The sequence below is a fragment of the Balaenoptera acutorostrata genome, chromosome 1 (genome assembly GCF_949987535.1).
Source record: "Balaenoptera acutorostrata chromosome 1, mBalAcu1.1, whole genome shotgun sequence".
NCBI lineage: Eukaryota > Metazoa > Chordata > Mammalia > Artiodactyla > Balaenopteridae > Balaenoptera > Balaenoptera acutorostrata.
This window is the reverse complement of record NC_080064.1, coordinates 113,019,967-113,047,402: the sequence shown is the minus strand read 5'-3', so window position 1 is coordinate 113,047,402 and position 27,436 is coordinate 113,019,967. Positions and strand designations below refer to the sequence as shown.

Sequence of the window (27,436 nt, the reverse complement as noted above, 5' to 3'; positions counted from 1 at the left end):
GGAACTAAGCCAAGGGGAATAGAGGGGGTAATGATGATGATTATGATGATGAGTGGGGGGAGTTAAGAAGGGAGCAGAGGGTGAGGAGGAGAGTAGAGAGCAACACAGACCTTGGTCTGTGTCGCTATAAAAGTTCTATTTAAAGACCACTATGGGGAAATGGAGAAATGGAGGACATTACCCTATCTGGATCACTGTGACCATCCCCCTCTTTTCTCCCCCGGCCCCACCCGCTTGAAGCTCTGGGATGGCCTTCTAGATCCCAACCTTACCCTCTTACTCCATCCCTGTGGCTCTTAAGGGGGAGGAATGATGTCTCCCTGCCAATTAGAGACGCTCAAAATAGCACAGTAATTTGATCTGGGGATCTGGGGGAATTGTCAAGGATCATGAGTGGCCTCCCCTCTTCACTGTTGCTCAAGCTCCTTGAATACCAGGAATCAAAAGGTAAAACTCAACCAGTGGAATTTGATTAGCATCCAGCACAGTCTGGGTGAGAGTAAGGGGGAAGCTGAAGGGCAACTAGGAGCCTCTGGGTGAAAACTACCATTCTAGAATTGCCAAAGTACCCTTCTCTATTTCAATGTCCTCCCCCTCCCCCTCCCTTCTCTTTTAAAACACCCATAGAGCTGCCCAGAGTGAGTGGAAAGTTTCAGGGTCAGGGAGAACCTTTCCCCTCCCCCCACTTTCCATTGTCTAAAATCAGCCTCAGCTGTTCCCTAATTTTTCTTTGCTGGTGATGTCAGTCCATCAAAGTGTCTCACCCTGTGTTCCCCTGAGAACAATGATGGGGCGGAGGGAGCTGGAAAGACCATATTAGGAACAAGAGGTGGAGCCATGGGCAGAAATAAAGGCTCAAGTCTGGGGAACTAGTCACTCAGCCAGCAGCCCCTTCTTTCTTACCCTAGTCTCCAGTCCTCCAGTGTTCACAGGTGAGCTCCCCAACAGCCACTGTTCACGATGGAGGCCATCAAGAAAAAGATGCAGATGCTGAAGTTGGACAAGGAGAATGCTCTGGATCGGGCAGAGCAAGCTGAAGCCGAGCAGAAGCAGGCAGAAGAAAGAAGTAAACAGGTAGGCCTTGGCCTTGGTCTCTCTCACCTGCTGGTGAACAAGACTGTGAGATGGAAGAGAGTTTTCATGGGAAAGGCAGTGACCACTGGTGCCAGCTCATCCTTTGGGTGGGAGGGACTCCTCTTCTTCCCCAGCCTCACTGGATAGGCAGGGGACATCTAGGGTATTTACCTCAGACTGCCTGTGTGACCTTGGGAAAATCGGTGGCGCCTTCTGAGCCACAGTGTGTCTGCTGGATTTAAGTGGGAGTGGATCATGTTTTGGAAAAAAACCCTGATTTCTAGAGGAAAAAGTGGGAGCTTGGCACGTAGCATCTCTTTTCCCTTAAATGGAGTCACGGACATCTACATCCTAAGTAAGTGTCTTAATGAAAACCCAGCATGGCTTGGTCATCTTAGGGTCAGAGATTACAAGGTCACAGGCGAAGGGCATAGCATAATTCCTGGGGCAGTTGGCTGAAACTGACTAGGGAGAAAGTGTGTCTCTCTGAGGATGATAACATAGAGGCTGAGCTCAGGGGTCTGTCAGGGCTCAAGAGCCTAGGGTCTGAGACTGCACTGTTGTGTATATATGTCTTGTGTGTGATTCTTGGGGCTTCTATAGCTGGAAGATGAGCTGGCAGCCATGCAGAAGAAGCTGAAAGGGACAGAGGATGAGCTGGACAAGTATTCTGAAGCTTTGAAGGATGCCCAGGAGAAGCTGGAGCTGGCAGAGAAGAAAGCAGCTGATGTGAGTATAGAGAAATGGGGGGACGGGTTTAATCTACACACATAGATCTTCATGTTAATAACTAAACACTTGGACATATACATACTTGTGGATTCGGAGAACATAGACATTGATACCCACATACATTTTTGCCACATGGTGGCATACCCTTGTAATGGCATATGCTTTCTTTCTTAAAGACATGTAGAAGTCTCACCTTCTTACCCCCAATCCAGGAATTTAATTATCTTTCCCAGGACCTGGACAAAGGGAGGGACTCCAAGTCCAGACTGCTATCACTTTTCCCACCTCCTCCCCCATGCCACATTCTTAGCTTTTGCGTCCAAGGATTGGCATGTAGATATGTGTATTAATAGGGAAACTCTCATCTCTCAACTGCCCAGCAAAGCCAGCTCAGATTTCACAATGGGACAAAGGAGGTCACACTGACCCTGGCCCTATATGGGTTTATTTATCTTGGCCAATGTGGGCATTTACCCTTATGTCACAGAGATGCCATAGAAAACATTGCTTATAGGGCAGCAGAGAGAATCTTAGAATGATATACTATAATAGAAATAAGGACTCAGGGGGTAAAGTTGTCACCACCAGACCTTATTCTGTGACCTTGACTAAATTACTCAGCTTCTCTAGAGCTGAATTTTCCCATTTGAAAATGAAACAAATTCTCTTTTCCACTTCATGTTATCTCATAATCACCCACTTTCCTTCATCTTCAGTCCTGAAGTTAACCACAAAGATAAATGAGAGACTACACAGAAAAGATTTTTGGAAGAAAAGTAACATAGGAATCTTAACAGCAACAAAAGAATGTCCCAGTATTGATGGAAATACAGTCAATTCTCAGCACTGAGTTAATAGGAACATGTGTTTTTTAAAATTCCACTTGGTTTTGGAAAACAGCTAGAGACAGAGTAGGCCGTTCAGAAATGTTTTCGGATCCTCACATTCGAACGCTTTACTATTAGGTTTCTGATCTCCTCTTTGGCTTTCTGCCACTTTCAGGGGCCTGGGGAAGTGGTGAGGGTTGCTGAATATATCATGCCAGAGGTCAGAGACACAAAGCATATCATATATATTATACATGTTCATAGTTTCCAAAAGTTTAGGCCACTGCAAACTATTAATTAATTCTTCCTTCTTGCAAAACTGTGAACAACACAGGTTAATCCCAGGACTTTGGGCAAATGCTTGATGGCCTACTGGAGTTGCCTAACCTAGGTTCTAGGTATAGATGGATAGATTTCTCTGGTTCTAATAAACGGGCATGGGAGTAAGTTTTCACAAACTGACATAATGTCAGGTTGATAACAATTTTGTGACATGTTGAGTAACAACTCTCTGAGAAAGTCCTTAGGCTGAAACAGCTAGTATGTGGGCTTGAGGAGGTGTTTCCAGGAACAATGAAAAGAGCCAACAAGCCTAACCTGAGATCTTGGGGGTGAAAGAATGACATAGAGGCTCTAAACAATATGCCCATATCATTGGGAAGATAAAGGAATTTGCTGGGGATGAATTCTATCTGTCCTTACACATACACGCAGACACATACACACACGTCAGCCCCCACCTAGACAGGGTCTACTAAGTACATTCATTTGAAAGAAACTTCTCATATTTATATAGGAATCCACCAAAACCATTTAAATACGTAAAGTATGAGTTAAAAAACTCATTCAACTTCTCTCCCCCTTGTTAGCTTTCCCAGCAGTCATTAAGTACCCTCAGAGATATGCAGGGGAACAAGAAATAGGAGGGGAAGGTTGTAGGCAAGAGGCAAACATCTGTTAGTCCCAGGTTAAGATGGAAACAGGAAGAAAGGTTTTTTTTTTTTTAATTTTTTTTATTTTTGGCTGTGTTGGGTCTTTGTTGCTGCGCGGGGGCCCTTCTCTAGTTGCGGGAAGCAGGGGCTACTCTTCGTTGCGGTGCACTGGCCTCTCATTGAGTGGCTTCTCTTGTTGCAGAGCATGGGCTCTAGGCGCGGGCTTCAGTAGTTGTGGCTCGTGGGCTCTAGTGCGCAGGCTCAGTAGTTGTGGTGCACGGGCTTAGTTGCTCCGCGGCACGTGGGATCTTCCCAGACCAGGGCTCAAACCTGTGTGCCCTGCATTGGCAGGCGGACTCTTAACCACTGCGCCACCAGGGAAGCCCCAGGAATAAAAGGTTTCTTTTCTCAAAGCTGAGGTCAGCAAACTACCACCTGTGGAGTAAATCCTGCCACAGCCTGGTTTTGTACAAAGTTTTATTGGAACATTGCCATGCCCATTCATTTACATATTGCCTACTGGCTTTCTCCCTACAAGGGAGTGGTAGCCACACCCTATGGCCCACAAAATCAGAAATATTTACTGTCTGGCCCTTTACAGAAAAAGTTTGCTGACTCCTGCCTCAAGGGCTCAAAGAAGGAAAGTGAGGTGTTTATAGGAATTGGGAAAAGTGCTGAATAAGGAGGAGGCAAGAGGTTAAAAGTAGAAAGCAAGGGTCAGAGTCAGCAGCAACATAATATATGCATCTTTGAGGGGAGGCTGCTCTGTCTAATACGAAGGGAGTTCACAGCTCAGCTTTTGCCCTTGAGATTAATAAACAAGTAAACAGGGCATATTACTTTGATGTAGATATAAGGGGAAGAGAAGGAGGAGGGAGTCAATAACTGCATGTTTACGCAGGGAGTTCTGGTTATCTGAAAAGCCTTTTTGGAAAGTGTAGGATTTGCCAGGACTCCTTGAACAAAGAAAGGGTGAGGGTGTGGCAAGATCAGACTAAACTTATTTCCTCCCTGAGTTCATCCAAGGTCCTATTGGTTTGTTTTTTAATTGTGGAAAAAATATACATAACATAAAATGTGCCATTTTAACCATTTTTAAGTGTACAAGTCAGTGGCAGTAAGAACATTCACACTGTTGTGCAACCATGTCTAGGGTTCCTTTAATCTGAAATCAGAAGCTGTTGAAGGTAAAATAAGGGGAAAGAAGAGTGCAATAGTTTGGACATGAGAGTCATAACACCCTTTTTTAAGGACAGGAGGTGAAAGGGATGGGGAGAAGAGGGACAGGACAGACATATACATCTGTTGATATACTGTTGTATTGTTGGTTACCAGGAAGACAGTAGCACTGGGCCCCTTGCTGCCCATCCATCATGCTTTTAAAGGTCATTAGGAGTCAATCCACCTGTTTCTCGGGATCAAGAGAAGATTATCTGTTCAAATCTACCAGCCTCAGGAATGCAGTGGTGCTCTCACCACTCCTTTGGTTTGTTTAAGATGAGGTCTTCTGATTCTTCAGTAGGGCAAAGCGGCGGGGGCGGGGACGCGCAGTGTGTGTGTGTGTGTGTGTGTGTGTGTGTGTGTGTGTGCGCGCGCGCGCGCGCGCAATACTGCCCCCTGCTGATCAGCACCCAGATGACAAAGTCTCATTTTTGTTTCCATAGTCCCTCTCATCAGATTTCTCCAAAGAGAGTTGTAAAACTTCTTAGGCCATCAGGGCAGTTTACTGAGGCTTCAAACCCTGCTTTTTCTTTCCAATTCCTGGGGTGGGGTGGGGTAATCAGAGTGTACAGGTAACTCTATCAAGCAAATTACTTACTGTTTGCGTTGTTTCTGTTTCCTCTGAATAGTCTCAATGCTCAGTATTTCTAAATGGAGATAGTTGAAGACACACCCTCTGGTGGGAGTGTCTTCAGAACCTGGCACTGAGTGCAGCACCTGACTTACCTATCAATCTTTTTGCGGATTAGGATTCTTAATTTAAAATCCTCTTCTACACCCTCATTCTCCAGAGGAGAAGAGAGCTGCATCACAGGAGAGACTTATTATTATTACTTACTGAGAAGGTGGCAGGAACACAACGAAATAAGAGGGAACAGTAAAATCTCCAAGGCCCTTTACTACTGTGCTTCTAAAAATCCTGCATGGCAATGCCTGTAGGGGCAGTTTGTAACTCATAAATAGCTCCTTGGGGTACCTGGAAGCAGAGCGGTGTGAAATTGGTGAGTTATAACATAGAATGGAGGCTGAGTTCCACAGTACTATAGTTTTTCAGGTGCTCATATCATGCTGTTGCACAAAGGATCTGGTAACAGTAGTCTGTAATAGAGGATTCCTTCTGACAAAATGGAGGCATAAGATATCTTCCTCACCTACAAAAGGAATTGTAAGCGATGATTAATTACCAAGTCCTGAATCATTCAAGGTTTGGAGAGGCTGGCAAATCACTGGCGCATATTGACTCTCAAAAGTAACAGGGGAAAAGACCAGTACTCTAAATAGAACACTTACGTTCATAACTGATGCCAAATAGATTGAGAACTTTGTCAACCTGCCCATCTCTTCATCCCCCATTAATTCCTTTCATTGATTTTCAGGAGATGGGAGAGAACCTACCTGAGCAGACTTTAAAAGGAGGCTGGAGAGGTCATCGTCTTTTGAAGATGAGACCCAGAAAGTCTAGGCTTTTCTTAGTACCTGGGTTTGGAGCATTTGTGGGGTGGGTGGAAGTAGAGGCTTGTAGGGTGTTTATGTTGTGGAGAGGACACAGGGTGCCCTAGCGGGTAGGTGGTGGCGGACCAGCACTGAGGGAGTGAGGGGTCAACGGCGGGTGTAACGGCCGCACAGGCCAACCATTGCGGGCAGCCTGCCCAGCGACTGGAGAGGCTTAACCACGACGCGCCTTCCGGTTACCATGGTAGCCCTCCCTCTTCCCAACCCCGCCCCCCTTTACTGGCCCGAGGGAAAGGCTGGGAGCGGTCGCCTAGGGCCACAAAGAGGTCCCGGCCCTCGCTCCCAGCCGCGGGTCTCCCTCCAGTGGGCGGCCTTCCCGCCTGCCTGCGGTGGGAGGGCGCGGCAGCGGTGGCGTCACATCCTGGCGGGTGGGTGAGTTCCGGTATTTCAGGGCGGAGCAGGCGGAAGTAGGGGTGAGAAGCGGCTGCAACGCCGAGCGGAGGAGGCAGGAACCCTAAGGCAAGCAGGGGCTGGGTGGGGACCATGGCTGGGATCACCACCATCGAGGCGGTGAAGCGCAAGATCCAGGTTCTGCAGCAGCAGGCCGATGATGCAGAGGAGAGGGCCGAGCGCCTCCAGCGGGAAGTGGAGGGAGAAAGGCGGGCCCGGGAACAGGTACGGAGAGGGCGAGGCGCGTGAGGGAGGGGCAGGCGCTGGAGAAGATGGGACAGAAGTGGGTTCCATTTTTGCGGTGGAGCACGGTCCTTAGGGGGCCAGCATACTCGAAGATGAAGTTGGAGCCCGGAGGATGGGTGGGGCTTAGCTTCATTTGGACCTCGAGCGGGTGAGGGGGGAACTGGGTGCTCGAGCGAGCAGGCTTGACCTTTGAAGGAATTGAGCTTCACCGGGACTGGGGGGTGGTTTTCTTTCTCCTCCTCCTCTTTTCTCCCTGCTCATTCATTCAGTCCCTCTGAGTCGGGCGCGGTCAGGGGAGGGGCTCAGCGGCCTCTCCCTCCCCCACTTCCCCGTGGCGGGGGGCGGGGATTGTGCTCTCGTTTGAGGTTTCTGGCCCAAGGGGTGAGAGTAGGTGGATGCGTCTCTGGTCTGGGTGGGGGCAGAGCCGAACTTAGTGTGAAAGGGTGGGGAGTCGGGGGTGGGAACCGCCGGAAAGCCCCCGACGTGGCCTGCTGGCAGCTTTTCCGCTCCCTCCTCCTGCTCAGGAAATGAGGCAGCAGTCGGCTGAGAGGAAGCGCGGTGCCCTCCCTGGAGGAGGTTGAGGCCACAGCACCGCCTCCCATCCTCCGTCCTGGGGCCCTTTCCTCTTAAGGGGAGCCCTTGCAACTGCTAAACCCACTCTCTCTGTCGTAGTGAAGCAGGAGGGGAGGAGATGGTACTTCACTCTCTCTGTTAGTGCAAATGTAGGAACCAACAGAACTTACCATGATAACCTGGAAGGCAGGAACTTCTGCCAGATTCAGGCGTTTATTGCTGAAGTGTGAAGAGTGCAAGTTGAACCGGTTAAGAACACTTCTTCCAAGCAGAGCTGATAAGCGAGTGTATGTGGTAGAGAATCTGATGGAGTGCCGATTTCTGTCAAGGTTTCTGGTTGACCTAGGCAGTATGGTTGATGGAGACAAAATAATGAGTTCCGAAGTGATGCTACTCTGCTACTTTCCCAATTACCCATTACCGTGTCTTCTTTTTTTTTTTTTAAGTTCAATAAATATTTGTTCAACTGAAAGTTGGAACTTAAAATGTTAATGGATTGAATGGTGATTCCTGAAACTGCTTTCTGTTTAGAAGTGGTGGACTAGTTTTAGTAAGCCATAAGGTTTTCCAAGGTCTAGGGTGCAGTCCAGTGGGTGGAGCTGATCTCCTGAGTTGAGGCTTTGGTTTTGGAGGATCTTGAGGCTGGAGAGGAAAGTAACTGTTGCTAAAATTTGAAGACTTAGTGAAAGAACTCTTGTGGTTTATGGTATTCCTTGTTGTTCTTTCCCTTGGTAAGTCCCCTCCCCCCCACCTTTCTGGCTGCTCCTTCATGGAGTGGCTGAGAATTAATGTTTTGGGGGAAAAGGGGGAAAACAGCTGCCCTCCAGGTTAATACTTAAAGATTGTTAGAATAGTCATTTCTTTTTATAACTGGGCGTGGAAATGCTGGGAGCTTGGCTTTCTCAGTCACCCATTTCTCAGCAGATTTTTCTTTCGTTCATTATGCCCGTAACTTCTAATTATAAATTCAAGTGAGATGGACTGGCTGGGTGACTCTTTATCACTAGTGACAGTTTCTGATCTCCTTTGTTCTGGAGACCAGATCCCCTTAAAGGGGAAGACAGGGATGGCTTGAAGGAACTAGCCATGTGTTGAGCTCCAGAATCAGGCTCAAAGTAGGGGCATGCTAGGAATAGTTCTGGGGTAGATGATGTCGTCCCCCCAGCAACAGCCCCCAGGATTTTGTTTTCCCCCTAGGATCCTCACCCACTCCCCCCCGGATTTGGTAATTTTCCTTGCAGGAAAATTTAACTCCTTTTTTCCCCACCCTTGGTGACTCTAGGGTAATAGGCAGCAGAGAGAGCAGCTTCAGATGTTTCTTAAGCTTCTCCCTCAGAGCCTGCCAAATTTGCTTATTGAGCTGAGTGAGATCTAGTGAGAAAGCCCTCAGATGGGGAAGTAGGGTTAAAGATTTATGAAACCAGTATCTTCTACTCCCTAGCTTGAGGGAGCCTAATCTTTTGACTTTCTGCTCTAGTGAACTTTGAATTCCTCCTGAGGAGACACCTGTGGGAAGGGAGGGGAGTGGTGCTTGAACTGCCTGTTATCCTCTTAGGGCATTCTGGAATGTGGGTTTTGCAGGCTCCTCCCTCCTGGAGCTGGAAGCTCTGCACTCCCTGATGGTATCGCATGCTGTTAGTGGGATTGTCACTTAATTCCTTTTCTGGTTGCTTTGTGTGAACATCCAACCCTTGTTGGGAAGCTGGATGAGTCCAGAGCAGAGACTGAGTTGTTCTGGAATCCATCTATCTTTTCTGCTCTTGGCCTGGAGATTGACCTTTTATAATGTAGCACCTTGTCAAATCCACTTTTGATTTTGAATCTCCTTTGCACTTTTTGCGAAACTGAAACAGACTGCAACATAATATTTAAATGCAGTGTTTTTCCTTCTGTGTGTGTGTGTGTGTGTGTGTGTGTGTGTGTGTGTGTGTTGTGGTGGTAGAAATACACAATGGTAAGTATTTACCATTTTAACCGTTTTTAAGTGTACAGTTCACCTTATTTGTTGTTAATACCTGTCTCCTAACTTCCGCGGGTATTTCTCTCTCTGTCTCTTTTTTTTTCTGGTCTAAACAATTTAGGAATACTACTGAGGGAGTGAGTGGGCTTTGACTAGCAGTTTCGATTGTGGCCTTATTCCCAAATTCCTAGTCTGCAGGGGGTGGGTGGCTGTGGTTAGAATGTCTGACTGTTGTGTGGCTCTCTTCTATTCGTAGGGTCTGGTGGAGTAAGCAACTGGCTTTATCACCTTTCTTTGGTTTAGGTTTGCTTTCCCGCTGATTACCTTTCTCTTACCTTCATACTAGAGCACATACTCATAGGGGAGAGGCAAATAGCCCTTTGCTCTGAGTGCCTCCGCTTAGACTCCACCTTTGTTTACTCTGGGACAGATAACTCTGCTCCCTTCCTTCCAACTTGCCAGCCCCTTGCTGAAATTTAAAGTCCCCAAGGACACAGTATCTCCCTGGGTAGATATATTTGTGAACACAGTGAACTGGGGCAGTCCATTACTCACAGGGCTCAATCCTAACTTTTCCATTACTCTTTTCCTTTGAATTTCATCTGTGGCTTTTGTCTAAAAAGAAAAACCCCAGAGTGGCAAAATGCCAGATTTAGGCTAATCCCCTTCTGTCCTTGGCCCTGATCTGCCTCTGAACACCAGTCCCCTGTCCGTTTCTTGCCTTGACAGGTATAGCGCGCTTGGGGAATCTCTTCAGTGTGGAGGATGGTAGCATTTAAACCAAACTCATTTCATAGCTGAAGCTGTTGTCAGCCATCTTCTGATGTGACTGAATCGCTGCTGTGTTCCCCTCTCCAGCCTTGGGGTTTTTGCTTCTTGGGTAATGGAGAATCCTATTATTACCTGAAGGAAGGACCTCACAGTGTACCTCCAAGCTGGGCAGAGGTGGGCAGGCTGAAAGATCAAAACCACATCTAGGCATGCTAAACCTAGGATGACAGAAGAGCATATAAAGTTAATGTTTCCCAGGGCCATGTTTCCCATTCTCATCTGCAGAAGTTAGTCCCACTCAATCTCTTGGTACCACTTGATTGACCTGAAAGGGATAGGCATTGTGCATAGGTTCTGGCTGGAAGGAAAAGTCAGGTAGGTGTCTTCCCTTGTTCCTTTAAACATTAAACAGATCTTGATTTTGCAAGCTTTTGTTTCATTGTAAAGAGAACTGATCCTCTGTGGGAGGAGAAAAAAGAGAACAGTGACTGCCCTCCTCCCTTCCCTCCCCACCCAGGTCTCCAAAGCTTTTGCTGGGACTCCCATCCTGGGTTCTGTTTTTGGTACAGGCTTGTTCAATGTGCGCATGCTCTAGTTAGGGCATCAAGATGTGTTTTCTCCTCCTCCCTTTTCAGCCTTGCGAAGAATTCTATTGTAAATGCTGATTTGTGGGAGAAACTGCCCGAGCCAGCTTGTTGTCATGGAAACTGTACACCCCCGCCCCCATAGCCTGTTATCTTTACTTAATTTGGGTAACTTCTGGTGAGCTGGGTGGGACTTAGATTTCATGAGCTTCCTTCAAATCTGGGTTCGATGTTGTTCTTTTTTTTTTTTTTTTTTTTTTTCAGTTCTAGGCATCTGAAGGGAGCGGGGTGGGATAAATCATTGTACTGGCAGTGTTTCATAGTTCTTGGCTGATAAGCAGACTTGTTCTCATAATCTTAACCTGTCAGCCTTTTTGAGCTTGTGAGGCGAAATGTGTGTTGTCCTAGGGCGCATCTGGTTTCCTGAGACAGGACCGGAGAATACTTGTCTTTGTGATATTTTGAATAGAGACGCAAATGGTTTCTTAGTAATTTCAGCTTATATAGATGTCTTGATTTTCTTTTCCTGTAGGTCAGTGGTTATATAGCCCCAGCCCCTGCAGTGCCTTGAATCTCCCATGTTTGTATTTGGAAATTTTTGTGCCAAATTACCTGATTCTTAACAGGAGTGTTTTGGGCTATATCCCTTCCCATAGGGGCTGGTGGCCCAGATTATTTCTCTAGCTACCCCCACCCCTGACTGCCAGGAGGAAATCAGGGTAATAGAATTCAGGCACAATCTGGGCTGTAGAAGAGAGATCGTGTTTGCCAAGCACTTGGATAAGCATCGGAACCTGGGGAGCGTGCAGGGCAGATTAAATTCCTGTGCGGTTGTGGCGGTCAGTGTACTTGCCACCAGTAAAGGTGTGGGGAGGGAAAAGGCAGTCAGAGGAGGGAGGATTTTCTACCAGTAGAATTCATGCACATGCAGCTGCCTTCTTCTTTCCTTGTTTCTTATTCCATTGCCAAGGAGGAGGCATGGGATTACTTGGACTCTAGCCTGTGCCTTATTGTGGGGTGGAGGCCAGGGAGAGGATTGTCATATGCCGTACTGGAGGGTTAGGCTAAAGGGATGACTTGAGGAATAGAAAGGAGTCACAATTCAGAAATTTGGAGGGGTGGTGGTGGGCATGAAGGAAACATTCTTTTCTGCCCCCAGTTTTTTTGGTAATGCCATCAGAGCAGATAATTTTAGCCAGAAGAAGCTCCTTGTAGCCAACTTTTAAAAGGTGGGAGGAGGGGGCAAGTTGAAAGGGTGGGAGGTAGGTATCCCAATATTCCATCCTTTTGCTTTTTCTGTTCTGGAAGGTTCTTCTGGAAAACATTATTCTTTTGGCTAATCTCCTCCTGGTGTTAGGGTAAGGTGATCAGAGGGTTAACAACTTGAGTTAAGCAACAAATTAATAGATAATACAAGATTCCCTCTTTAAGAAACCTTTCTTATTTTTCCACTTTATGTGACACTTATGAGAAAGCTGCTGCAGAGTGAGATACACCTTTAAGCCAGAGCTCAGGCAGAAGGACCCCTTTACTGGCTACCTTTTCTGACACTGGCGTGTTCAGGAATTTGAACTGGTAGTAACTGACACTGGGCTGGGCAAGGAGCTGAGTAAAAACACTTTTCCTGTGGAACGAATGGGAATTCATTGATGGGAAAGGGAGGAAAATACATGTAATATTATAGAATATAAAATCATGTCTGCTAGGTCTTATGTGCATCTGAGTTATGACATGTTCTACCCTGCAAGGCTCTGGCTTCCTCATGGTGGTAGTCAACCCCAATCTTAGTGTCATAATTAGTTCAGTTTCTTTTCACCATGCCTCTGCTTCCTTTTCCCATTCTTTCATTTAAACACAGGCTGAGGCTGAGGTGGCCTCCTTGAACCGTAGGATCCAGCTGGTTGAAGAGGAGCTGGACCGCGCTCAAGAGCGCCTGGCCACTGCCCTGCAAAAGCTGGAGGAAGCTGAGAAAGCTGCTGATGAGAGTGAGAGGTGTGTAGAGGGGCCTGATGAAGTGTGGATTTCAAAAGAAGTTCATAATGGCTCTGATCAAACAGGTTTCTTATAAACCTGTTTTTTAAAACCGTAACCTATCTTTATAGGATCTTCTTTCCTTCTGCATATTCTCTCCATATGAAGACCGACAGAGTAGGGGTTACCTGGACCTGTGACCCTTTTATAATTGGTGTTTCTCTATAAATTGACCTAATGATCCTTAAATGGGGTCACCAGGATGGCCTCCACTTAGACGGCACCCACCCATAGCAGTTCTCAAAGTGAGGTTCCAGACCAGCAGCACCTGGGAACTTGGTAGAAACTCAAATCCTCAGCAGCCCCTACCCCTCATCTACGAATCAGAGACTCTTGAGGTGGAGCCCAGCAATCAGTGTTTTAATAAGCCCTCAACCCTGGCTGCACTGTTAGAATCATGGGAGTGTGTGGTGGGGATCTTTGGGGAGTTTAAAAAATATATCAGGGACTTCCCTGGTGGCACAGTGGTTAAGAATCCGCCTGCCTATGCAAGGGACACAGGTTTGAGCCCTGGTCCGGGAAGATCCCACATGCCGTGGAGCAACTAAGCCTGTGCACCACAACTATTGAGCCTGCGCTCTAGAGGCCGCGAGCCACAACTGCTGAGCCTGCATGCCACAACTACTGAAGTCCGTGTGCCTAGAGCCCGTGCTCCACAACAAGAGAAGCCACCGCCATGAGAAGCCCGCGCACCGCAACTAGAGAAAGCCCTCGTGCAGCAACGAAGACCCAACGCAGCCATAAATAAATAAATTTATTTTATATATATATATATCTCAGAATGCCTGGGTCCTATCCCAGATCTGTTAGAATCCATTGCAAAAGAGATCTGGGCATTGATGTTTTTAAAGCTCCTCCAATAATTTTTTGTTTTTTTTGGGCCGCACTGAGAGGCTAGCGGGATCTCAGTTCCCCAACCGGGAATTGAACCCAGGCCCCGGCAGTGAAAGCCTGGAATTCTAACCACTAGGCCACCAGGGAATTCCCTCCTCCAATAATTTTAATATGTGCCCAGGGTTGAGAACCACAGTCCTTGAACCAACTCATTTTTGTCGAAAATAGCCAATTGGCTCCTTGTCACGTGTGAGTTAAACGAGAACAAAAGTGTGTGATGACTTGGATGGGATCAAACTAAGACGTTCAGAATTAAAAATACCCTGTTGGGAGTACATTAACGCAGTGCAGCTGTGAAAATAAATAAGACAGCTATGTGTGTACTATTACAGAGTAGTGTCCAAATTATAGAAATTGAGGAAAACCAGTTGCAGAGCAGTGTAGTATGATTCCTTTGGGGTGTGGGGAAATGGAGATGAGATTTTGGGCATATAAAACACTTCTGGAAGGATTATGAATTAAGAGATTACTTCTGATGAGCAGGACTAGAATTAGGGAGGCTTACTTTTTGCTTTATGCTTTTAGACTATACACTTAAATATTTAGTTTTTTAATAAGTATTATTTTTATAAGAAAGTTTTAAACAAAATAATTAAACTAAGGTGGGAGGGTGCTATGGAAATTCTTTTTGAGTGGCAAGTAGAGAGGAATGGGCTTTAAAAGGTGCAATTCTGGGTCCCTTGGAGTTGAGTTGATGACAGGCTCCCCAGGCTGTCAGTGCCACATTTGTCCGTATTGTTTCTGGCAGAGGTATGAAGGTTATTGAAAACCGAGCCTTAAAAGATGAAGAAAAAATGGAACTCCAGGAAATCCAACTCAAAGAAGCTAAGCATATTGCAGAAGAGGCAGATAGGAAGTATGAAGAGGTAAGACGCTTTTAGCTTGTCCCTCTCTCTTCAGCGATATTGGGCTTCTGAAAAGAATCATGAGAGGGAAATGGCTCCTTCTTTGCTTCACTGAGCTGTACCTGCGTCTTGTCCCGTAGGTGGCTCGTAAGTTGGTGATTATTGAGGGAGATTTGGAACGCACAGAGGAGCGAGCTGAGCTGGCAGAGTCGTGAGTATCTTGCCATACCATTCTGTTCCTTCCCCTTTGGCTTGGGCACTAATGTGAATAAACTAGCATTCCTTCAACCTTGTTAAACAGGACCTAGAGAGTGGGAGTCATCTAGAATGCTTTTTTTTTTTTTTTTTTTTGTTAGCCCTAAGAATGACTTTGGGCTTTCTTACTCTCTTAACTAGTGACAAGTGACAAATGAGGTCACTTGTTCTTCATTGAGAGGAAAATGAAACCTAAAAAAATGGTGAACTGTTAACCGGCAGGCCCTACTGGGTCCTTCCAACTGGGTTCTGCTTCTCCTTGAGGCATTGAATTGGTTGTGCCGACTTAAGATCTGCCTCTGTTTTTACCACTTTGCCAAGCTTCTGGGGAACTTTAGGGCAAAGGCAGACATGACCTGCTCCCCTGTTGGCACCTTCTGGGCCTTGTTTAACAAAGTCCGTGCTGATGCGTATTTATTTGTGCTTCCCTTGCATTCCCCTCTCCTAGATGTGACATATCATGACCATGGTGATGTTTTCTTCCCATTTTTTGATTTTTTATTTTTTTTTTCCATTTTGCTGCTTGTTTCCTTGCTGTGTTCCTTTTTGACCTTTCTCCCTCCCCACAACCTGGCTTGTGCGATCCCTGTGACTATCACTAACAGCCGTTGCCGAGAGATGGATGAGCAGATCAGACTGATGGACCAGAACCTGAAGTGTCTGAGTGCTGCTGAAGAAAAGGTACTAACCATTGAACCCACAGAGAGGTTATACGTATGGTGTGGTTTTGTTTTGTTTTGTTTTGTTTTGTTTTGCAGCTGCCTCCCCTCCACTGGTTGATTTGTTGAGTGCTTTTTCATCTCTTCATGGAATGCTCCATTCCTCTCCACTTACTTGGCATCTTTCATCTCTTCTTTCCTAATTGCTTCACTGCCTCTCCACAGGGTCTCACCTTCCCTTGGGTGATTTGGGGGACTATTTGGGTTGGGCATCCGTTCCCACCTCCACCCCAGGTAGCAGTTATGATTTGTTCCTGGTAGTGATTTCTGTCAAGTGTTTTCTTTATTAGTATCCAAACATTCTGAGTCCCAGCCCAGGAGGGTCCAGCTCCTGACATGTTCTATGGTAGAGGGAGGAGGGTTGATGCTTGCTCAGATTACCTGGGAACTTCTCTTTTCCCCAGTGTGCCTTCCAACTCTCTCTACATATAGGTACAATTCATGTCTGTGTGTCTCTCTCCTTTTTTTTATTCTCTTCTTCCCCTTTCCTCTCCTGCGGTATTTAAAATATTCACAGTAAGTGTTCTGAGCTGGAGGAGGAGCTGAAGAATGTCACCAACAACCTCAAGTCTCTTGAGGCTCAGGCGGAGAAGGTAGGGGCTGGTTTGTAAAAGTGACAGGCTTTGGGGCCTGGGCCCAGCCCTGCCCTTGATGAAAGACTGGAGAAACCCATTCCTTATATAATCCAGTGAGAAGTATCCACCTACTCTCTCTCCAGATTCTGGGTTTAATGCTAATTCCTGTGCACATTGATTGCTGTAGTTAAAATAACTTCTTGGTCTCAGGTGACTGGGGTCATGTTCTCCTCTGGCTGATACTGCTATGCTGACAGAAGGGGGCAACAAATAGTATCAGATCTGAGACCTAATGAGCAATCAAGACAGATGACTTGCCTTTATCTTCTTGTGGGACTCTTTCAACCATGTGGCCTCAAGGTGTCACCACACCTACTCATTAACCTGGAGGCAGGAAGAATACCTTCCTGGGTTGATCTGAATAAGATCAAAGCTTAGGTCCATTTTAAAAATAAAGGTCCTGGGGACTTCCGTGGTGGCCTGGTGGTTAAGACTCCATGCTCCCTATTCCGGGGGCACAGGTTTGATCCCTGGTCGGGGAACTAAGATCCTGTATGCCACTTGGCCAAAAATAAAAAAAATTTTTTAAATAAATAAAGGTCCCGGAGGATTCTGAGGGTATCATGGCTCTAAGGACATTAATTTATGGATTTTAAGGACTGTTGTCCCAAAACGGCCTTGCTCTTTCTCATGGATCATTCAGCACATTAAATCCAAGAGGATGTTCAGTGTAAAAGTAAATGTCAGGAGGGGGGTATTGTCTGTGTGAGTAATTTCTATTCTGAAATGTTTATTCTACTTCTCTTACAGTACTCTCAAAAAGAAGACAAATATGAGGAAGAGATAAAGATTCTTACTGATAAACTCAAGGAGGTGAGCTGAGGGGATTATAAGGAAGGACCCAAAACATTTAGAGGCATGTAAGGCATTAATGTAGACTTAACACTAGCTGGCTTTGGTTCTGAAAGGTATAGAAGTAGAAGGTGGAAGAAGAAGAGATCCTTCTCTGTCTTACTCATCTCTTGATTCTGACTGATTTCACGTTTCCCCCAGGCAGAGACCCGTGCTGAGTTTGCTGAGAGATCGGTAGCCAAGCTGGAAAAGACAATTGATGATTTGGAAGGTATGGAGCCTGGGTGAGGGATTAAAATAAAGAAATCTAGAGGATGACCTTGCCCTTTGACCGTTAGCCTCTTCCCCTATACACCAAAGGGAGTTGGTAATGACTTGGCATGCATCCTACGCCCTGCCCTGTGCCACAGCTAGGTGAAGTGGGTCAAATCCTGGAAGTGGATTTTTATACTTACTCTTCCTGTAATAAGACTTTACCTAATATTCTGGAATTTGCATCCTTCCCTTGGAGGAGACTGGTAATAGCATGTACCTCCATGTCACCCCATGGCTACTTTTGGCAATCTTGTTCACCACTCAAGTTGTGGGGGACCTCACCAAGAGATGCAGCAGTGGAATGACCACTTCTCAGAGCTGACCGATGCCAGGGGCTTTCTAAATACTTCCTGCCCCCATAATTTGGCAACTGCATCTACCCTAACAAGGGAAAGTTTGTACTTTGCTCTGAGAACTCTGAGATATGCTCCTTTGGTACACTCTGGGTAGCAGGATATTCTTTGGGAGAGTTTTGCGGAGGCAACCTGTAGAGCAAAGGGGCCAACAATATTGGTCACGATGGGTAGGTAAAGAAGAAGTGTCTGAATATTAATGTGTATTTTCTCCTTTTTCTATGTTTGTTAAATTCAGCATTATCACTGCTAAGAATTGGGTTAACTGGGTGGGAATGGTATCCTCTTGAGTGCCTTTGGTAATTGGAATTTCTAGTCATGACTATGCCCAGGTTCTCAACCTTTACTGCAGTTGATTAGAGGCGTCAAGAAGTCCCGTTCGTCCTGGGGACAGTGGATCTGAAAATGGCCAGTCGTGGCAACCAGGATAGATGTTCTCCTGACTGTGGAATTAGACCCATGGTCACACTTTCCCTAATTTCTAATGATTCCCTCTCTTCATCTGCTTCTGATACCTTTTACTCTGTCCCCTCGTTCCTCCCTGTGGTTCCTGTGCCTGTCCAGATGAGCTCTATGCCCAGAAACTGAAGTACAAGGCCATTAGCGAGGAGCTGGACCACGCCCTCAATGACATGACCTCTATGTAACTATCTGACAGCAGAGTGGGGCTGGGACCTTGGCTTGTGGGTGGGTGGGGGTGTAGGCTGTGCATAGTGTGCTCTGGTTTTGTTTTCTGAAAACTAGAATCTCCACTCTTATCTTTAAAACACTGGTGCTGGTTACTTGTTGGCAAAAGCTGGGGAGGCATTGAATCCTGGATCAGTGGTAGCACCCTGATCTACGAGTAATTTTTGTATTTTTTATTCATAGTCCCTTCATTATGACACCAGGATTTTTCTATCTGTTTCTCAAATTTAGTCTCAGAAGGGCTACTGATGAAGATAGAATCATGTCATCATATAAATTTAAGGAACTAGGGCCCAGAGAGCCAGTGACTTGGGCCCTAGCATCTTACAACAAAACTCAGACTTCATGGGTGTATATGATGCCCTGATATTAAAGTTTAGGGGAAACACCCATGATTGGAAATACCAAATTCACCTAAAAATCAAGCTGAGTCCCAGAGCAAGCCAGGTAGTAAAAAGCACCAAAAAGAGTTGTTGGGGACTTCATCTGTTTGCTGTGGATCCCTGATCCTTGATGCTAATCTGCCTTTTTCCCACTAACCCTGAAAAGAAGCCAAATAACTCAGGTTGTAGTGTCTGGCTCTCTTTTATCATTCCTACTGCCACCTCTTCCTTTTTCACCTCTTCCTTTCTCCCAGATTGCTGTCTAGATTGATGCTAGTCCTTCTCACCTAGAGTCTCCTTACTTTTTCACACAGATAATTATCACCGTTTCTGCTCTGTTCTGGATCTGCCCCCTTTCCTCGGGGAACCCAACGCCCCACTCTCGCTCTGGATTCCATTTGGGTCAGCCTGGCTGACCCCCAAGGCATTAGGATGGGCGGGGGGACCACAAAGCAACTTATGTATTCTCTTCCACCCCTCACCCCAAATTAAAATGTTAAGCTGCCGGAAGCCTCATGCCACCCTGCATTTGTGTCATTGACAAAGCTGCTGCTGTCCCTAAAAAGGAGCCTTGGGGGTGTGATGTGGGGAGCAGCTATTGTAGGCTCTCCCTCCTCTGACTTATATAATCAAAGCCACTTTTGTGTGTGTCTATTTTTTCTTGACATTTAAATTCAACTGATCTGAATCTATCAGAGTGGTGGACTAGGAGAAGTTACTCAAGCTGAATAAGATCATCTAAGTCCTTTACTTCCAGGTTCTTAAATCATCCCGTCCGGAATGTTTGTCTTCTCTTTAGGTTCTCCTCCTTTGAGAGACCACAGAAGTACCTCCCAATATATATTCTCTACCGTTTTACCAGTGGTTCAACTGGTGCATCCTCGGAATACCCGATGAACCCAAATATGTTACCACTAAAATTGACTAATTATATTATCCCAAGTCACAGAAAATACGTAATAGGTAGAATTTCCAGCAGTTTTATGTTTTCTTTAAACCTTTCTTACATACTTGAGGCTCACTACCATTTGCGTGCTAGTATGTGCTACCGGGATAGAAGACAAGTGATAAATGATTGTTACTGGAAAAATAAAAACAATCATGCATATTTCAAATATTATACACAAGGTAGTAATTTATTACATGCATAAATATGGTTAATTGCTTCTAGTAAGATTGTTCCTAGTTTATGTTGTGGAATTAAATATCAACCTTTTGGAAATTCCTACGCTAATTTACATAGCAGAGATGGTTTAATCTGGGTAGTGCAGTCATCGGTTGTACTTATCTAAGCACCTAAGTATTGTTCACTTAGTATTTCAGTTTCTCAGTGGAGTATATATTTAAAACTTGCCTTTCTTTTAAACAGATACAGCCAGGTAGAGAGGTTTTCCCTAGTTTAAAACTTTAGGTCTCATCAAATTCAGGTTTCTTTCTGTCTGTACCATTTCTTTTTGCCACACAGCCTTTGTGATTAAGGTACAGGTTAAGTTATTAATTTAGGCACAGGGTATTAAGGTGGGGACAGAAATAACCAAAGATGGAGGCATCATCCCTACTCTCAGGTTGCTCAAAATCCAGTAGGAGAGAGAACATATGTATAAAACTAAAGATGATGTGTGATATGTGCCCCAAATAATAAAGTTTTGTGGGAGTTCAGAGGCGGGGAAGAGGTTGATTGCAGTGGGGATGATTAGGAAAGTCTCATGATAGGAGGCACATAAAAGGTACTTAATAAACATGTTAAAACTTTCCTCTTCGTTTTTATTGGATTCCAAAAGATTGGATTTTTGACAACCAGAATCTGGTTGAAGGAAAGTGGATATTGAGTATCTTCATTAAAGAGAAGCAAAAGAATAAAGGCGTAGAGTTGGGAAGGACACCAGAGCTATAACCATTTAGTTAGAGTAGGGAACAGGTATGTGCTGTATCAGGCTGGGGAGTTTTAATTTTATTTTGTAGGTAATGGGGGTGCCACTGGAGATTTTGAACAAGGATATGTTCTGAGTAGCATATAAGAAGAGTTAATTTGGCAGCTACGAATATGTTAGAAGGGGAGCAGATTATCAAAGTGATCCATTAAGACGATGATTCCCAAATTTCATTCATTTGCATACCACTTTTGATGGCTTTTGCCATATTCACATGCAGCCTACATTATTTTTTTAATTTACTTGTTTTCAGATTTGTTCTTACGCTACACAATTCTAATTTGAAATCAAAAGTTTTGACATGTGCTAGTGTTTTTTTCTAATGCACATTAAAATAATACAGCTAATAAATTTTTTTTAAGTTCACAAATGTATACTGTCTGCAGTCTTCTCACATATCACTAGCAGTGACTGTAGCACACTTTAGGAAATACTGGGTTAGGTTATTGCAGTTTCCCAGAGATAAGAATATGAACTAGAGTAGTGGTAGTAGGGGATGGTGCTGAACCTGGGCATTGTGAAGGGCCTGGTCACTAAATGCAAGAAGGAAGTGTCAAGGATGACTGGCTTGGAGCCTAGGAAAATGGTAGTATTAAAGGTGTAGAGAGGTCATGTGGTCTTGGTTTGGGGAGGCACAGGAAAGTAGAGAAGAATATAAGTCTGAAAAACTGGCAGGTATCCAAGATGAAAACAAAATCCTAAGACTTGAAGGGGAGAAATTGATATGAGAGATTTGGGAATCCATGAGGTTGGCAGGCAGTTTAGGCCATGGAAGTAAATTTGAACCCTAAAAGACAATTACAAATGTAAAAAGAAAAAAATAGGCAGAGGAAAATCTGTGTAGAGGACGAAGCCAAGTGGAATTGGTTGGAGGGATAGAAGGAGAACGAGTAACTTTGATACTTTAAAAACTTCAAGGCTGGGTGATTTCCAGTGATTCTCAACTTCAGGTAGAGAAGGAAGATAACTGAAAATAGGACATTGTTGCTGATGTTTTATTAATCTGAGGGTATATACTGGACATTTAAGGACAAGGAGAGGAGCCATATTTCAAGGAAGAGAAGAGTGAATTGGTGGGAAAGAAAATAAAGGCATGAAGTATAGTCTATACAAAGTCCAATAGAACTTTTGGCAGTGATTTCCAGTATAGTAGCCACTAGCCACATGTGGCTGTTGAACACTCAGTGTGGCTAGTGTGACCCAGAAGCTAAATTCTCATTTTATTTACTCTTAGTTCATCTAAATTTAATTAGCCACATGTGGCTAGTGGCTGCTGCATTCATTGGATAGTACAATTCTAGATGTTTTAGTATGTAGGCAGAAGGAGTTGACTTTGGTACAGAGAAAGGCTTCTTACAAAGGAAAGAAGAGAGAGTAGAGAGAGATTAGAAGAAAAATGAGGTGTTATACTTTGGTAGCTCCTGTCTTTCCCCATGGCATGACTGGTGTGAGCAAGGATAGAGACCAAGAAGCCAGGGTAGCAGAGTGAAATTTGAAATACTGTACCATGATAAATTTACTCTTTTGTTTAATGCTTTGTATCCTTATAGAAACCATCCTATGTTACTTGAGCCAGGACTAGCTATGGGAATGGGGTGAAGCATCATTGGTAATCTCAGAGCAAAGTGCTTCATCTCTTAACTTTCTCTCATCTTAATTTCTAAGAAAGAACCACAGGCTGTTGTGTTGGAGTCCATTCTTCCCTTCCTCATTACCGTTGTTGGGATGAGGAATAAAACAAAATGTGACTGGACCCCAAGTTACCTGATGGGTGGAACTGGCCTGTTATGTTAGGCAACCTTGTCTTAGTCACACCCAGTTTCTTCCATTCACATATTGAATACTCCTTAGCCTTAACATGAGGGGGGAGTTTTAAAAAAACAAAAAAGAGCAAAATCTGTTTTTTCTACCTCATTCCTTGAACTTTGAGGCTTTAAAACTGATAGAGTTCCCTTTACTCCAAGCACCCCCACCCCTTTTCCTTTTCCTGTTACAGAATGAAATTGACCTGATTCAGACCAGTGACGGATGTGTAGCATCCATGGGATTATTCCCTGAAAGGAAAATCAGACCAAATGGGGATTCTCTGGCTTGTTTTTTTGTTTGTTTTATTTGCTCTTATCAGGGAACCAAGAACTTTAATGAACTAGTGTCTGGTCCTGAATTTTTAGTTACTAGAAATAACAGAGTTAGAAACCTTACTTATTACTAAGTTCAAGGTGAGAGAACAACCACATTTATCTTTTTGACCTTCTGCAATTCTTAAGGAACTATAAGTTCTGGGATTTAATTAGGCAATAAAATGCTCCCACTTCTTCTCTGTCTCTTTATTTCTTCCCTAAGTGGAACAAAACCCTCATTGAACCGGCTGCTTTTAGGGATATGATCCTAATAACACCCTTCTTTCCCAGGGAGGAAGTGGGAGTCACACTGCCTAACTTGGATATAGGTGCTATGGATCAGTCAGGTTGCATATGGTCTTTATATGTAATATAACACCAGAAAGTTCAAGAAGTGAGAGTTCAACATAATTTGAACCCCTGCTATTTTTCAGAGTTGCCCCAGTGAATAAGACAGGTTGAATCCCAGGCCTCATGGACTAGTATAGACTAGTACAGTGTTTCTCAATGATGAACTTTAGTCCTTTAAGCCAGGATAATTCTGGGATATACAGAACAATCCTACTTATTGCTGTCCCCTGCCCAATAAATATCTGTAGGGCCCTCCAGTTATTGTGACAAATACACATTTCTAAATTCCCCTCTAGCGGAGGGGAGGGGCAGTATTCCTCCTACTGAGATACTGGTTTAGTGGGAAGTACAATTTAAAAAATTGCCTCCAGTTCTGCCCCTTAATACGACTCTTGTTTTTTGGTTATTCCGCCCAGGATCTTTTTGTACATATATGCTTTCTGTTTTGATTGGGTACACAGAGTGACAAGTATTATTGGGAACATACTGGCCCCCAGCTTCCAGGTAGAACTGGGAAAACCTCAGCCCAGAAGGCAAGGTACCTGAGCAATGCCCACGGTCAGCCCACAGAGGCAAGGCAGAAAAGTCTTTTTCATATTGAGGTCCTGAGACCATTTTGAAACAGACTGTAAAACATAGAAAGAAACTTGTTTATGAACACCAGAGGCTGACATTAGGAGTAGACCAGGAAGATCCATCCCCAATTGCCATTACCTCTGTGTTGGTCACATGGATTTGGATTCTCTCTACCCCCTCTTTTTTATTTATTAAAAAAAATTTTTTTTCTTGTGATGAGAACTCTTAGGATGACTTTCTTAACACCTTTCATGTATAACATACAGCAGTATTAATTATATTATGTTGTACATTTCATCCCTAGTACTTCTTTATCTTATAACTGGAAGTTTATACCTTTTGACTACCTTCATCTAATTCCTCCTCCCCCCACTCCCCACCTCTGGTAACCACAACTCTGATCTCTTTTCTATGGCTTTGTTTGTTGAAGTATAATTGACCTACAACACTATGTTAGTTCCTGGCGCACAACATAGTGATTTGATATTTCTATGCATTGCAAAACGATTATCACTCTACACCTCTTTAAGATGTGCTCCAAGTAGAAAATCCAGATAAAGCCAGGGGACTTGAGCGCTTAATTACTTGTATCAGGAATGCTTTTGGTTATAAGAAACATCTTAATAGCAGCTTAAATAAATATGGGATTTATTTTTCTCTCATAATAAAAAGTCTTGATTTGAGCAACTGTGGCCTGATATAGTTGGGATTTCCGTGATTCTCACGGCCCTTTCTTTTAAGGTTGAAATTTGCAACTCTAGTCATCACATCCATCATGTTCAAGGCAAGAAAGAAAGCTAAAGTTTTTCCAGAAGCCCCGGATAGACTACCCCCTACATCTCATTGGCCCAAACTGGATCACATGATCCCCCCAAGCTGCCAATGAGGCTGGAGAACCAGGATAGTCTTTTTTTTTTTTTTTTTTTTTTGATAATCAAACATAATTTTTATTTGGTTTTGGAGTATAACAGGATAGTCTTGATTGGCTTGTACCAGTAATTCACCTTACCTGGGGCTGGCTGGACACACTGTTGGCTCGGACAGGTTTGGGGTTCTTTTAGAAAAGGTGAAGTTGGGTTTTGATTCTCTGTGCCACTATGATGGGCTTGTCACCCAACACCTACAACAAGAAGCAGTAGAAAGTACAGGATTGAGTGAGTGTAGGGATATTTATCCCAGTCTCCCATTCATAATGCTGTACTGAATGCTTTTACAGAAAAATGTTCAACCATTCACTCTGGTTCCTTACAGACCCCGATTATTATAAATGTATTTCTTATAAGCCAGGTGTATTCCTTCCTTTGCCGTGTTTCACTTGTCTCAGTTTCTCAACCCAGGGAATAAATACGGTGAAGGAGATACTTTTCTCCCTCAAAATGTCATCCTTTCAACTTGTCAGTCTGCATTTTTTATTTTATTCCTCTGTTGGTCTTTCCACCAACTGACCTAATCCTCCTCGCATCCATCCTGCCTTACAGATGCATGTTATGTATACCAGGTAGTTGAAAGTCTCAAAATTTACTTCTGGTACTCTACTAACCTTCCCTTTTTCTCTTTCTCCTCCTCTTTTTCCTCTCCTTCTCTTGTTTTCTCTCCTCTCCATTGCTGCTGCAGAGCGTCTCTACAGCCAACTTGAGCGAAACCGCCTGCTTTCTAATGAGCTGAAGCTAACGCTGCATGATCTGTGTGACTGATGGGCAGGGCTCACTGATGCCCATTAAACCGAGCTTACGGCTCACGCCACTGACCTGGACCCCAGCAAAAAGCTGATTGTCTTTTAAAAGTTATTATTTTGCCCTAAGCAAATTGCTTTTTAGTTGGGACAGTTAGAATAGTGTCGACTTCCTAACTGCACTGTAAAGTGGGAACAGTTAAGATTAATACTGCCTTTCTGTCCCTTTTCAAGAGATTGTGGGTGATGAAGGGAGGGACCTGAGAGACAGTGAGAAAACCTGGGAGAGTTTTCTGTTTTCCACCCTTACTTGCTGCTCTTTCACTTGTGCACTGACTGTAGGATATGTTCCCTTGCATGGATGTTTTCTAACAATAAAAGGACTGACTTGACAAGATGTTGTAACTGCTTCGTCTGCAGGCCCAGGGATGGGCCCTTCTGACCGGGTAGAAAAAAGGGAAGGGAAAGAAAGGGGTGTGGGATATGAATAGGTCTGCGTTGCCATCCCCTTCTCTGAGTTGAAGAGTATTTTCCCCACCTCCCTAGAGCAGTGAGTGGTTTACTTGCTGGGAAGCTTTGATTCTCCGTGATGTTCAGCTGCCGGTTTTCTTCCTGACATTTTTCCTCTTGCTGCTTTCTCCTGGTATTATGTTTAATTGTAAGTAACTATGTCACAGGCTAGTTCTGAAGAATAGCTCTGCAAAAATCTCAGTTAAGATTTTGCTTACAAGGATATGTTTTGTAGTATTCTTGACTTTGTTTTCTTTCGGGATTCTCTGACTTAGCTATGGGGGTTCTTTTATTTATCCCACTAATTATTCCTTTCCTCTCCACTTGTTGAGGAAAGCCTGTAGTGCATGAGGATCCTCCTGTACTCTTTTCAAGTTGAGGTTCTGCTGTTTCTACTGGTAGAAATATGCCCATCCTTGTTCTCAATGTGTCAAACTCCAGCGAACTATTTCGAGTAGGTGTTGTCCTGTGGGCAGAGACTAGAAGAGTGGATGGCTGGTGTTTAAGGCCACCTCCTTCAGTGACTGAAAGCTGAAAGCCTTGGTTGGGTGTGGGGAGGAGAGGAAATGACTGATAAGGTCCCCAGCTCCCTCCCCCAGAAGTACAGCAACACCTGTAACTTCAGTAGGCAAGCCTGAGGCCCTGCAAAACCGAGTGATGCAATGGCTCACTTCTGTGGCTGAGAAGGCAGCTGCTTTATTAGTCTGCAGTTTCTCTGCAACAGGAGCAATTCTCAGAGTGGGTAGACCTTGAAATTTACTTCTAGTTTTTATAACGTCTCTCCTTTACCCCCATTAGATAAACTGAAATGCACCAAAGAGGAGCACCTCTGTACACAAAGGATGCTGGACCAGACTCTGCTTGACCTGAATGAGATGTAGAGCACCCCAGTCCCATCCTGCCGCTGCTCCTCCCTCTGACCCCGACTCCGCTGAGGCCAGCCTGCCCGAAGCTGACCTTTAAACTGAGGGCTGATCTTTAACTGGAAGGCTGCTTTCTCCTTTCGCCACCTCTCCCACCCCCACCCCTGTGTCCTTTTCGCCAAACTGTCTCTGCCTCTCCCCAGAGAGTCCATTTGGGCTAGAGGCTGAGCACCTTTGGGAACAACGTTTAAGGGAATGTGAGCACAATGCTAAGTGTCTTTAAAAGCATGTTGTGATGTACACATTTTGTAATTATCTTTTCTGTTGTTGTTGATGTAGCAGCCATTTGTAAAACATTCCAGATAATTCCATAGTTTTGAAGCAGCAGTCTAATCCCTTTCTCACTTTTGGAAGGTAACTTTTCAGCTTAATGCATGTTGCCCTCTCCGTAGAGGAGGGGAAAAGGTATGGGCATGCCTTACTGAGAGCCAAACAGCCCATTGGGAAACCTTATTGCTCTGTAAAAAGTACCCGCCAAACCAGAAAGGTGATTCCAGAAGGAGTTACCCAAAAAAAAAAAGCTCTGTTCAGGTTTTCAGCTTTACGGTATCCTTGGGCAACTCTTTTTTCCATCCGAAGTGACCAGATGAAATCAAGATGGTGAGACCTCTGAGACCAAATC

The 27,436-nt window shown here is 44.6% G+C and overlaps 1 protein-coding gene across 8 annotated transcripts; it reads left to right on the top strand.

Moving 5' to 3' along the window:
- The first annotated feature begins 860 nt into the window (after positions 1-860).
- TPM3 (tropomyosin 3) lies at positions 861-26,931 on the top strand. 8 transcript variants are annotated; one of them, XM_007178512.3, is made up of 10 exons: positions 861-1,074; positions 1,678-1,803; positions 12,681-12,814; positions 14,496-14,613; positions 14,733-14,803; positions 16,084-16,159; positions 16,952-17,014; positions 17,195-17,264; positions 18,226-18,304; positions 26,690-26,931. In XM_007178512.3, exons 1-10 carry the CDS (start codon positions 961-963, stop codon positions 26,691-26,693), a joined length of 855 nt encoding a protein of 284 aa, XP_007178574.1. In that variant the 5' UTR covers positions 861-960; the 3' UTR covers positions 26,694-26,931. The 8 variants fall into 8 exon arrangements, with proteins under 8 accessions (XP_007178574.1, XP_007178573.1, XP_007178575.1 ...); XM_007178511.3 differs by lacking the exon at positions 26,690-26,931 and adding an exon at positions 19,046-19,241; XM_007178513.3 differs by lacking the exon at positions 18,226-18,304.
- Positions 26,932-27,436: the final 505 nt, after the last annotated feature.